Genomic DNA, 13,261 nt, shown 5'->3' on the forward strand with positions numbered 1-13,261 from the left:
AAGATTTAACTCTTTTGACTTTTTGAGGTGTGTCCCTACTGGTAACAATTTAATCCCTGAAGTAGGGATTGAACTTCCCTTCTCATTGCCCTGGCCCTCCGGAGTGAAATTCTGATGTGTACTGAGTAGCACGCACAAGTCAAAGAGGAATGTCTAATAGGATCCATTGCTGGAAGCCTGGAAGTGTAGCTATGTAAGACAGTCATGGGTACCAAAAGAATACCTTATTTCTTGAAACCTTAAGAAATTAATGTCTGTCTGGTTTTCTCAGCCGCATACACTGTTACAAAGAGTCAAAGCTTGTACCACTGAAGAGGATCAGGAGAAGCTGATGCAAATTACAAGTTTGCATTCATTGAATGCCTTCCTGCTGCCAATTAAAACTGTGGGGGTGCAGGTGAGTTGTGTGAGTTCATTGATCTGTGACATAGCTTTTCGCACTTTACTCTTTCCACTAATATTGAAATATGAAAGTATATATACCAAACTTAGAAATGTAAAAAGGCAGTGTTTTGTAGAGTGTCTTTCTTATTTATTTATTTATTTATTTATTTATTTATTTATTTATTTATTTATTTATTTTAGAATGTTTTATGGAGCGAATTAGGTTATAGGAACTAAACATTCAGGCTGAGATTTTTGTAAGTTTGGGAACATCTGTCATCTCTAACCAAAAGTAAAAATTCAAACAGTGGTTTGCTCTAGGGTTGGCTTGCTTGCTTCTGCCTTGAAGGGCAGGCTTCTTTGTCTAAAAATGTACTGTGACTTTAGAAGTGGTTGTTACCTACAAGAAGGTGGCCCCGGATGAACATGTTACACTATTTAGGTCTTGCTCTCAGCTTGTGTGTTCCTTTCTGCGTCTTCAACATGTGTGTCTGAGCTGTGATCATGTACAACTAGCATTTTTATATTTATTGTTCATTCTTTCTAATTGTAAGAGCGTGTGAAGATAATACGGTTTTCACTTTTAAAATGTTATTTATAAATGAAGTTCTTTATATGCTTCTCAGGTGATTTTCTGGGGAAAAGCTTGGAGGGTAGGGAAGTTTCTTTTCTGTTAGGATTTTTAGTTAAGTGTAAACTAGAAAAGGTGTCAATAATTCAGTGTAAAATGGTATGAATGCCAGTTATTGGGCCTGCCTTATTTGTGGCAAGAAATTAACTCTGTTTTAGAGATTACTCATCTGAAACTTGGTAAATATACTCTTTTTTTTAAACACATGAAGTTGAGTCACCAGTTTAAATTCTTCCTTCTCCTGAATCCATATAGCTCTGTCTGTAAATGAGACAATAGAAATTCATTGTTACCTGTAAAGTATTCTAGTTCATAGAAATGATAGTTGCAGTTATTTTGAACATTTTCCCTCTTCCTCTTTATTTGTAAAGGCCATATATGAAAGCTATGTATATTCTTTTAAAATCACTATTAAAGTAGTAATAACCTTCTCTGGAATTGTAGAAATCACTTTCTTTCCGTGGTGTTTGGTTATCTCATCATATGCAGTTCATTTTGAGATTGATGCTGTTACTTACAGGCGGGTATTGCCCTACTATAAAAATAGAAGAGCAGATAAGTTACTTAATTTGTGAAAGTTTTTCCAGTCCGAAGAACTTACAGAGAACTTCCAACTCTGTGTACTAACTCCTGCTAGGCAAGAAGTTGAATTGAATTAGTTCCCCACTCCTCTTTTTAAATAGGCATTCTAGATAACGTTAGATGAATAGATGTTGGAGGTGGTTTGTTAGATGAATGACTTTTTAAAGAATGAGGCTTATTCAGGTTCTACTACTTTTTTCATCAAAATAAGTTTCTTCTGTTGTTAGATGTCTTACTTTATTCTAGTCTCTTATGCTATTGAGGGTGAGACTCTTGCAAGCCCAGAAAAAAAATGATAATTCGTGGTTAGTATAACAATGTAGTTTATTTCCTAAATACCAAAATAAGCCATATGTGTCAAAAATAGTAAATAAATAAAAATTCAGTACATTTAGAGTAATTTTACCTTTGCCTATTCTCCAGTTGTGTTGTAGGTCTTTCCAGAAACATTAATAGATGCCCATTGTCATCTTTGTCCTTTTAACTTGACATCGCGAACTTCTTATCTTTGCATGCCATTACAAGTAGATTATTATTCTTATTAACCTACAGTATGTATTCTGCGTATGGCTATACCGTAATTTAATCATATGCCTCCCTACCAATGGATATTTAAACTGTTTCAGTTTTTCATTATTATAGGCATTTCAGCAAGTAATACCTTAATTCTTTAAGCAGTTATTCATGCTTCTATAAGATCCTGTCCTGAATTAAAGAGCATCATTTTAAACTTTGATAGATACTATCAAATTAGCATTCATGTAGTCTGAATTCTCATATGCTCGGTATAGTGGCTGGTAGGTAATTAGCTGATGAATTTTAAAAATTGCTTATTTTAGTTTAACTATTTTTTTTTTCATTAAGCGAGTTACTTGGATTAAAAAGGGTAAAGGAGGGGCCCCTGGGTGGCATAGTTGGTTAAGCATCTGACTGTTGGTTTCAGCTCAGGTCCTGATCTCAGGGTTATGAGACATAGCCTTGTGTTGGGCGCTGCATTCAGCACAGAATCTACTTGATGAAACTGTCTCCCTCTGTCCCTCCAGCTATGTGTTCTCTCTCTCAAACAAATCTTAAAAAAAAAAAAGAAAAAAGAAAAAAGGACAGAGGAAAAGAGGGTAAAAATATTATGATTTATTGATTTATTTATTTTAAAGATTTTATTTATTCATGAGAGACACAATCAGAGACACAGACAGAGGGGAGAAGCAGGCTCCCTGTGGGGAACTTGATACAGGACTTGATCCCAGGACCCCGGGGTCACGCCCTGGGCCAAAGGCAGATGCTCAACCACTGAGCCACCCAGGTGCCCCTCATTTATTTTTAAATTAATTTTCTTAGTTCATTTTAAAAGAAATTGATAGTAAATGTTTATGAGAGTATTTTTATCTCTGACTTAAGAATACTTTATCGACCTAATAAACCTGGGCAGAACTTTTCTCATTTTAATAGTTTGTGTGTCTGTATGTGTGTGTAGTTGACACACAATGTTATGTTATTTTCAGGGGTTACAACATAGTGATTCAGCTTCTCTATATTGTTATACTGTGCTTATTACCACAAGTGCAGGCACCATCTGTCACTATATATCCCTATTATAATAATGAATCATTGACTATTTTCCCTATGTTGTGGTTTTTATTCCTGTGACTTTGAACATTTTCTAACTGGAAGCTTTTATCTTGCGTTCCTCTTTGCCCACTTTGCCCATCCTCCCACCCCACCCCCCTTTCCTCTGGCAATCATCGGCTTATTCCTGTATTCATAAGTCTGATAAAGCTGTCAATATTTGGCTTTTAGATTTCATATGTGAGTGAAATCATATGGTATTTGTCTTTCTCAGACTTATTTCACTTAGTATAATATCCTCTAGGTCTATCCACAAAAAGAAAATCTTCTAGGTCTATGCATGTTTTGCAAATGGCAAAAATCTCATCCTTTTTTATGACTGTATATTCTGTGTCTGTGTGTACGCACAATTCGTGTGTACATGTGTACATACCACATCTTCCTTCTCCATCTATTGATGGAAGTTAAGTTTCTTCCATATCTTGGTTATTGTAAATAATGCTGCAGTAAACCTAGAGGTACATATATCTTTTTGAATTAATGTTTTCATTTTCTTTGGGTAAATAACTTTTAGTAGAATTATTGGATCATATGGCATTTCTATTTTTAATTTTTTGAGAAAATTTTCCACAGTGGCTGCAACAATTTACATTCCCACCAGCAGTACACAAAGATTCCTTTTTCTTTACATCCTTAACAACACTTACTTCTTTTTTTTTTTTTTTTTATATTAGCTTTTCTGACAGGTGTTAGAGGATATCGCATTGTGGTTTTGATTTGCATTTCTCTGATGATGAGTGATGTCAAACATCTTTTCATGAGTTTTTTGGCCATCTGTAGGTTGTCTTTGAAAAATCAATTTTTTTTAAAAAAATCAATTTTTTTAGTAATTGAATTGTGTGTGTGTGTTGTGTGAATTCTTTACGTATTTTGAATATTAACCCCTTTTTGGATATATCATTCGCAAATATCTGCTGTCATTCAGTAGTTTGCCTTTTGGTTTTGTTGAGGTTGCCTTCACTGTGCAGAAACTTATTTCAATAGTTTATTTTCACTTTTGTTTTCCCTTGCCTCAGACATACCTAGAAGAAAGTTTACTATGACCAATACCAGAGAAATTACTGCCTGTGCTCTCTTCTAGGATTTCTGTGGCTTCACATCTCACATTTAGATCTTTAATCCATTTGAGTTTATTTTTGTGAATGGTGTTAGAAAGTGGTCCAGTTTTATTCTTTTACATGCAGCTGTCTGGTTTTTCTAGTACCATTTCTTGAAGACTGTCTTTTCCCCAATGTATATTTTTGCCTTCTTGTCATAGATTAATTAATCATATAAGTGTGGGTTTACTTCTGGCCTCTCTCTTCTTTTCTGCTGATTTATGTGTCTGTTTTTGTGCCAGTATCGTACTGTTTTGATTACTATAGCCTTGTAGTATATACTGATATCTGGAATTGTAATACCTTAGCTTTGTTCTTCTTTCTCAAGATTGCTGTGGCTATCTGGGGTCTTTTGTGGTCCCATCCAGATTTTAGTATTATTTCTTCTAGTTCTGTGAAAAATGCTGTTGATATTTTGAAAAGGATTGCATTGAATGTGTAGTTTCCTTTGGTTAGTATGGACATTTTAATAGTAATTCCTCCAATCCATAAGCATCGAGTATCCATTTGTTTGTGTCACCTTCAATTTCTTGCATCAGCGTTTTAGAGTTCTCAGAGTTATAGATCTTTCACTTCTTTGGTTAAGTTTATCCCTAGGTATTAAATCCTTTTTGGTACAATTGTAAGTGATATTCTTAATTTCTCTTTCTCCTATTTCATTGTAAGTGTATAGAAATGCTGATTTCTGAGTACTAATTTTGTATCCTGAAATTTTACTGAATTCATTTATTGCTTTTAGTAGTTTTTTTGGTGGAGTCCTTAGGATTTCCTATGTATGGCATTGTGTTGTCTTCAAATAGTGACAGCTTAACCTCTTCTTCTTTTTTTTTTTTTTTAAATATTGGTGTTGAGTTTATTTTTTTTTAATTTTTATTTATTTATGATAGTCATAGAGAGAGAGAGACAGGCAGAGGGAGAAGCAGGCTCCATGCACCAGGAGCCCGATGTGGGATTTGATCCCTGGTCTCCAGGATCACGCCCTGGGCCAAAGGCAGGCACTAAACCGCTGCGCCACCCAGGGATCCCAGCTTAACCTCTTCTTTACCAGTATTGATACCTCTTACTTTTTTTCTTCTCCGATTGCTGTGGTCAGGGCTTCTAGTACTATGTTGAATAAAAGTGGACATCCTTGTCTTGTTCCTGCTCTTAGAGGAAAAGCTCTCAGTTTTTCACCATTGAGCATGATGTTAGCTGTGGGTTTTTCTACTGGCCTTTATTATGTTGAGATAAAACATGGGCATATATTTGGAATGAGATCCCAGTGGGCCCCTGGCATGTGTTGAATAAAGTTTTAAAATTACCACGACACTTTTCTAAATGTTTTAACTGAATTTAATATGGGATTTTAATTTAGGGTTTATATCATGAGAGAAATATTTGTTATATGCTTTTATTCAAACATGTTTTTGTTTTAAAAAAACAAAAAAATTATTGTTAATGGTGTTATCATGCATGAAATATTTTCCAATCCATCTTTGGCTTACTTAAAACCATTAAAAATTGATTGTATTTTTATTTTCAGGGTGACTGTCGTTCCTACAGTTACGTGTGTGGAATCTCCAGTAAAGATGAGCCTGACTGGGAATCTCTTATTTTCCTGGCTAGACTTATACCTCGCATGTGTCACAACATTAACAGGTATGTTCTGCAGAGGACAAGGTGTAAAGTGAAATAGAAGGATGCATTTTTTAAGATCTTTAATCTTTTGAGAGACCAAAGGACTCAAAAGTATAGATACACGTTATGCACATAGGTAACAATTGAGCAGATACTTAATAATACCTTGTGTTTTGTACCTTCATCACTGTGTAATCGTCTGCTTATTAAAAAACTTTTTGTTGTTTAAATGAAAAATAGGAAGGATTTTTTTTTTATTTTTTTATTAAGTATAGAATATTAAAGGCACTCTTAAAATCTGTCTTCCAGGTTAGGAGCTTATGCTACCTGTTGGTTTTATGGCAGTGTGTTTTCTTCCAGGATTTCTCCCAGGAGTTCTGCTGGAAGGAATATGTATGGTTATAGAGACTTTCCCATAGAGACTTGGTTTAATTTAATAATAATTTCAGATGAAATTAAAAGAAATAGGCATATGCCAGATATCATTAAAATAACTACATGTAGAATTTATTTTGAATTTAGTTTTTTCAGATCCAGTTTTTTTTTGCATGTTAATTTCTAATGTTGGTTATAGCAACAGCTGATTTATGATCTTGGTGTAATACTCCATTGCTTTGTCCCATAGAGAGTTAAAAAAATCTCATATCAGATTTCAGATTAGATGTTGTAGTTTCACCATTGTGTACTCTGTTTTGTTTTGTGTTTTCTTTATGAGTAATAAGCAATTAACCAAAAAGAGTGACTTGAGGTTTCAGTTTACTCAAGTTTGCTGCAGAAATTAGGAACCTACCTATTGGTGTTCACCTAGCAGGGTGTGCATAGTTCTAGAACTGCCTGCTGGTGTCTCCTTTGAAACAAGGAAGCAAAGGGAAGCCAGTTTTTTACTGGTGAGAACATGCTCGCTAAAAGGTTTATTATTGCGATGAATCTAAGGCCTGCAAATACAGAAGCACCTTCAGTACACTGAAAAGAGTGGATTATTAATAAATAATGGTAAATTTGTAATTGCCTATTTTGAATGGAGATAATTGCCTTGGTTAAATATGAATGGTTCATAATCTATCTTCTAGAATGCTTAATGTCTAAATAAACTTTTTAGGTCATACAGAAAATAACCCTTCCCTAAGTTTGACTCAACTGCTTCTGTTTTTCATTTCACAATATTGTTACAGTTTCATCTATTTCTTTCTTTTGCCACATGTCCCTCACCCTAATTTAAACTTTCTCTCTGCCCTTTTATATGCTGGCTTCTCTGCCTGTTTTCTTTTTTGCTTGTTTGTTCCTCCCTTCTTTTACAAACATCCCATCCCCCAGTATAAAAGTTTAACAGTCACCAAAAAAAAAAAAAAAAAAAGAATCTAGCAAGCCTTTAAGATTGTTGGTGAATTTTAGATTTCTTTGCCAGGGTCTGTTTTAGGAATTGGAATTTAAACAATTAAAAACACTTTTTTCTATTTTTGCCAAATTTTTTCCTAATTTGCATTGTGAAATCTTTGTATAAAGAAGGAGTGCGCCAGTTTTACTGTTCTATATAATGTGAAAGCCTACACTCACTCCTGTACATTCTATGAACATTCTTATGTGTAAGAAATAAGGCAAAAGGCAAGTTCATGGCATTCTTTTTTCCTAGTTGCCTTTTCCTCGAAGAATCATTTACGAACTTTAGGGACTGTATTGCTTAGTAGAAGTGTGGCTCTTTACACGAGACAAAAACTTTCTATAGTATGTTTGGGAGGAGGCAGTGAATTAGTTGGCAGTAGTGCGATTTTGATCTGATGCTGGTTTCTTCTGCATGTTTCCATTCCAAGTACAATTAAAAAAAATGAAAAACATTAAACTTCACCAGGGATGTTGCCAAGAGAGATTTATTTTCTTTGGTTGGGACAGATAGGGCTAGGGAGAGGGGACAGATGTGTGCTGGCTTGGGTCCCAGTAGGGAGAGCTAGGATGCATTCCTGTCTATATCCTGACTGCCCCTTGTTTTCGGGGTGAATGTTATGGAACAGAGGCTCCTAACCAGTGGTAAGAGTCCTCTTGAGTTGTAATTACCTGATACTCTTAAAGTTTGGGAAATGCACTGTAGCCTTATCTTGGAGGTTTCTGGTGCATATTAGCATATATAGTTTCTGAAGTTCTAGTCTAAAGCAATCTATTTATTCAACCCCATGTTTCCCCAGGTTTATGTATTTATTTCTTAGGGGCAGTATAAAAAATTCTTACAAACCAGGAGGCTGAAGACAAATTTACTTTCTCACAGTTCTAGAGGCTAGAAGTTTGAAGTCAGGGTCTTAGCAGGGCCATGCTCCTCTCTGTGGCATAAGGCTCTGGGTCCTTCTTTGACTCTTCCTAGTTTCTGGCATTGACTGGTAATCTTTCGCTTGCGGCAGTCTAGTTCCAATCAGTCTCTATTGCCATCTTCACATGGCCCTTCTCTCTGTCTGTTTCCAAATTTTCCTCTTTTTAGAAGATTACCTTCAAAGATTAACACCTACCCTGATCCATTATGACCTTATTTTTTTTTAAAGGTTATTTATTTATTCATGAGAGACCTAGAGAGGCAGAGACACAGGCAGAGAGAGAAGCGGGCTCCCCACAGGGAGCCTGATGGTGGGACTCGATCCTGGGACCCCAGGATCACAACCTGAGCCAAAGGCAGATGCTCAACCGCTGAGCCACCCAGGCGTCCCCGTTATGACCTTATTTTAATTCAATTACATCTGCAAAGACCCTGTTTCTCACCCATAGATTTTAGATGGACAGGAAGTTTGGGGGGTATACCTATCCATTGTGATAATCCCATGTATCTTTGTACATTCTGAAATAGAATTATACTAAGTATAAATATACTTTGAGGAAGGTACATAGACCCTTATGTAATCTTCTATCCTGGGGCACCTGGGTGGGTCAGTCGGTTAAGTGTCTGATTCTTGATTTCAGTTCAGGTCGTGGTCTCAGGGTTGTGAGATTGAGCCCTGCATCAGGCTTTTTGCTCACCGTGAAACCTGCTTAAGGTTCTCTATCTTTGCCCCTCCCCCTTCACATGTGCATGCTCTTTCTCTTAAAAAGAAAAAAGTATATACTTTTTTTTTTTTTAACTTATTTGAGAAAGAGTATGAGCAGGGGTAGGGGCAGAGGGAGAAGGACAAAGACAGGGATCCCTGGCTGGCGCAGCGGTTTGGCGCCTGCCTTTGGCCCAGGGCGCCATCCTGGAGACCTGGGATCGAATCCCACGTCGGGCTCCCGGTGCATGGAGCCTGCTTCTCCCTCTGCCTGTGTCTTTGCCTCTCTCTCTCTCTGTGTGACTATCATAAATTAAAAAAAAAAAAAAAAAAAAAAGACAAAGACAAGCAAACTCCCCAATGAGCATAACCTGAGCTGAAGTCAGATGCTTACCTGACTGAGCCACTCAGGCACCCCTATATATATAATCTTATATCCTATCCTACGCATGTGGTGATTTTAAGTGGGTAAAAGAGGGGCCTCAGAATAAATGTAAAGAATGATACTCTTATGTTCCTTGATTCTCCTACTAAACTGTAATTTGTCTATAATTTTCACCTTCTCCTTTTCTAGAGTTGTCTATATATTTGGCCCACCAGTTAAAGAACCTCCTACAGATGTTACTCCCACTTTCTTGACAACAGGGGTGCTCAGTACTTTACGCCAAGCTGACTTTGAGGCCCATAACATTCTCAGGGAGTCTGGTAAGTTGCTCATTTTGTTTATTAGTACATGCTCTGCCTAGAATTGATTAATTAATTAGTATTTTTTTAAAATTTCATTTTATTGGAGTTCAATTTGCCAACATATAGCATAACACCCAGTGCTCATCCCATCAAGTGCCCCCCTCTGTGCCCATCACTCAGTCACCCCCATCCCCCGGCCACCTCCCTTTCCACCACCCCTTGTTCGTTTCCCAGAGTTAGGAGTCTCTCATGTTCTGTCTCCCTCTGATATTTCCCACTCATTTTCTCTCCTTTCCCCTTTATTCCCTTTCACTATTTTTTTATATTCCCCAAATGAATGAGACCATATAATGTTTGTCCTTCTCCGATTGACTCACTTCACTCAGCATAATACCCTCCAGTTCCATCCACGCCGAAGCAAATGGTGGGTATTTGTCATTTCTAATGGCTGAGGAATATTCCATTGTATACATAGACCACATCTTCTTTATCCATTCATCTTTCGATGGACACTGAGGCTCCTTCCACAGTTTGGCTATTGTGGACATTGCTGCTGTGAACATCGGGGTGCAGGTGTCCCAGTGTTTCACTGCATCTGTATCTTTGGGGTAAATCCCCAGCAGTTCTGCCTAGAATTTAGAAGTGTGGTATTATGATTTCTAGTTAGGAGGATGTAAGTCTGATTTTTTAGATGCTTTTATTTTTATTATTTATTTCTATGGATTGTTTTTCCTGCCATACAAAATTTTTCACCTTTTTGGTCATTTGTGGATATGTTCATTTGGGCAAAAACATTTGAGTTGCCTGACTCCCATTTGTTCCCAGCTGAGGTTACAAGGTAATACGCTTTGTTCACTCTTACTATAAACAGGTGTCCTTTCTGTAGACTATTCAGACCATATTTTATGCATTTGTGCTTTTTTTTCTGATTTTACTGTTTGAAATGTCCCCCAGGTATAGTCCTGGGGGTACCGCCTGAGTTTCTAAGCACAGGGAGGCTGTCATCTGCCTTATGGAGAAAACATGTGGGTTAGATAAGGTTCGTTCGTGTATGAATTTTAGTGCTGATGGCTATGAGTTCAATGTTAACGAATCCAGAATAAATAATGTATCTTTAAACAGAAATATACATAAAACAAAGTTATGTATTGACTGGTTGAAAAAAATGTTGTGACCAGGGGCTTGCAGGAATCTATTTCCTGTAGGGACAGTGGTTTACTATTTGCTAATTCAGTGTTTTCAGTATAGACATACCTTGAGTAACAAGAATGAACTTTATATTTATTGCATCACTGTGACATCACTGCAGTCATCAAATTCTATTACTTGTATTTGTGATTGAGTTTAATTACAGATATGGGCGTAGTTGAAACAATGCATGGATGGAAACAACCTTAACTGATACATTTATGTATGTGATTAGATATTGTCTGGGAGGATTTAATGGAACTGGGCTAGAGTGCTTTTTCCTTGGTGTGGTGATTGGTTCTTCCAGTTGTTTACTTCTTTTTCTAGGCTATGCTGGGAAAATTAGCCAGATGCCAGTGATTTTGACCCCATTGCATTTTGATCGGGATCCACTTCAGAAGCAGCCTTCATGCCAGAGATCTGTGGTTATTCGAACCTTTATTACTAGTGATTTCATGACTGGTATACCTGCAACACCTGGCAATGAAATCCCTGTAGAGGTAATTTATATATTTTTCTCATGTACATTTTTAATATCTCATACATTTTTATAATGCGGTGAATGGAACAGGCTAGGACAAAATTGCTATTTCTGGAGTTGGTTTTCTGTTTATAAGAGAGGCTTTTATTTATATTTTTAAAGATTTATTTGAGAGAGCCATGCATATGTGCAGGGGGAGGATCAGAAGGAAGGAGGGGAGAGAGGAGCAGACTTCTTGCTGAGCACGGAGCTTGAAAAGTAGGATGGGGGGCAGCTTGAGGCTGGGCTCTATCTCACGACCCTGAGATCTTGACCTGAGCTGAAATCAAGAGTCAGACGCTCAACCAACTGAGCCACCCGGGTGCCCTTAGGCTTTTATTATTTTTTAAAATATCCACATAATTGATTAAATAATGTACTGTAGTAGAAAAGACCTTACATTTATTATACCCCTCCAGATGTCTGATTACTATGTGGAGAGTAACCACCTCTAATTTATAATTCTGTGTGATCTTGTCAACCTCTACCTTTATAAATAGTATTTTCCAAGTAAAGGAGAAGACCCTGGTAGTGAAGAACAGCTCATTAGAAATACAGATGAGGGGATCCCTGGGTGGCGCAGCGGTTTGGCGCCTGCCTTTGGCTCAGGGCGCGATCCTGGAGACCCGGGATCGAATCCCACGTCGGGCTTCCAGTGCATGGAGCCTGCTTCTCCCTCTGCCTGTGTCTCTGCCTCTCTCTCTCTCTGTGACTATCATAAATAAATTAAAAAAAAAATTTAAACATTAAAAAAAAAAAAAAGAAATACAGATGAGATTGATACCATGATGGCTAGACACCCATGAATTGCTTAATGCTGTGCCTACTACCAACTATTTTTGATCACCATCTCCCTCTCCCGTTTTCTCTCCCCTGGAGTGTTCCAGAGCAACCATTTGCATGATAGTAAATGGAAATCAAAGTGAGACTTTATTAGGTGGACCACTGCTCTGTACTCTACTGCAGGGTTCTGGTTATAGTTGGGGGGGGGTGTGGCTTAGAATCTGTTTTCCCTTAAGCTCAAATATGCCAAATCTCTGTCATTCAAGTGACCAGGCCTTCTCCTGGTGTACACTTGGTAGTGGTTGTTACTGCAGTGCATCATGTGCCACTGTCCTGGCCTCCGACTTGTAGGTTTCAGCCACAGACAATATGTGAAGCATTGGCTTTGTTACATAAAATGACATGCTTGGGTGTCAGAGCAGTGTCAAGTTGCTGTAAATATTTCTAAACACTTGTTACTTGACAAGTAACAAACATAATTTGCAGACTGGCAACTGTGTGCAGACTACACTTTGAGTAGTACTGAGTTAACTCAAAGCTATAGAGGGAAATTAGGTTCGCTACGTAAAATTTAGAGACCATACCATAGAAGACAATAATAAAAAGAGATCACATTTTAATTGTCAATGTAAGCCTTTTGGTCTGTTGGACATGTGCTGGGTGGGTCCTGGCCCTTCTATTTATGATCTTTGTTTTATAACAGGTGGTGGTAAAGATGGTCACTGAGATTAAGAAGATTCCTGGTATTTCTCGAATTATGTATGACTTAACATCAAAGCCCCCAGGAACTACCGAGTGGGAGTAATAAACTTCTTGTTCTACTAAAGTATTGTGTTCAGTTTAAATTGATTAGAAACCATTTCCAGTATTGACATGCAGTACTGTGAAAAGAGTTATTGGAGCGGCTACATCACACCTGAGTTCTCTACAGCAAAAACCTACGGCTTACGAGCTGAGTTTGGGGGATAACTAAAAGGGACTGAAGAGTTTGTACGGGTATAATCAAAGCACCATTGCCTACACTCAGACAGAGTGACACTGCTTTTGCCTTTGCCTCACTTGTTCTTTATGTATTAACACGCTGTTGCTATTCACGTCTCTGTCAATGAAGGTGTATGAAGGTGGGTGAGTTTGGGCGTAGCACTAA

The 13,261-nt window shown here is 37.4% G+C and overlaps 1 protein-coding gene across 1 annotated transcript in view; it reads left to right on the plus strand.

The window, feature by feature from the left end:
• Positions 1 to 12,940, plus strand: part of GMPS (guanine monophosphate synthase) — a 76,831-nt gene extending 63,891 nt beyond the window's left edge. Inside the window, 5 exon segments of the mRNA NM_001313780.1 lie at positions 272 to 397; positions 5,843 to 5,958; positions 9,511 to 9,641; positions 11,139 to 11,311; positions 12,818 to 12,940. Coding sequence (NP_001300709.1) covers positions 272 to 397; positions 5,843 to 5,958; positions 9,511 to 9,641; positions 11,139 to 11,311; positions 12,818 to 12,919 — 648 coding nt within the window. The 3' untranslated portion in view covers positions 12,920 to 12,940.
• The last annotated feature ends 321 nt before the right edge of the window (positions 12,941 to 13,261 follow it).

Source organism: Canis lupus, chromosome 23 (assembly GCF_011100685.1).
Source record: "Canis lupus familiaris isolate Mischka breed German Shepherd chromosome 23, alternate assembly UU_Cfam_GSD_1.0, whole genome shotgun sequence".
Taxonomy (NCBI): domain Eukaryota; kingdom Metazoa; phylum Chordata; class Mammalia; order Carnivora; family Canidae; genus Canis; species Canis lupus.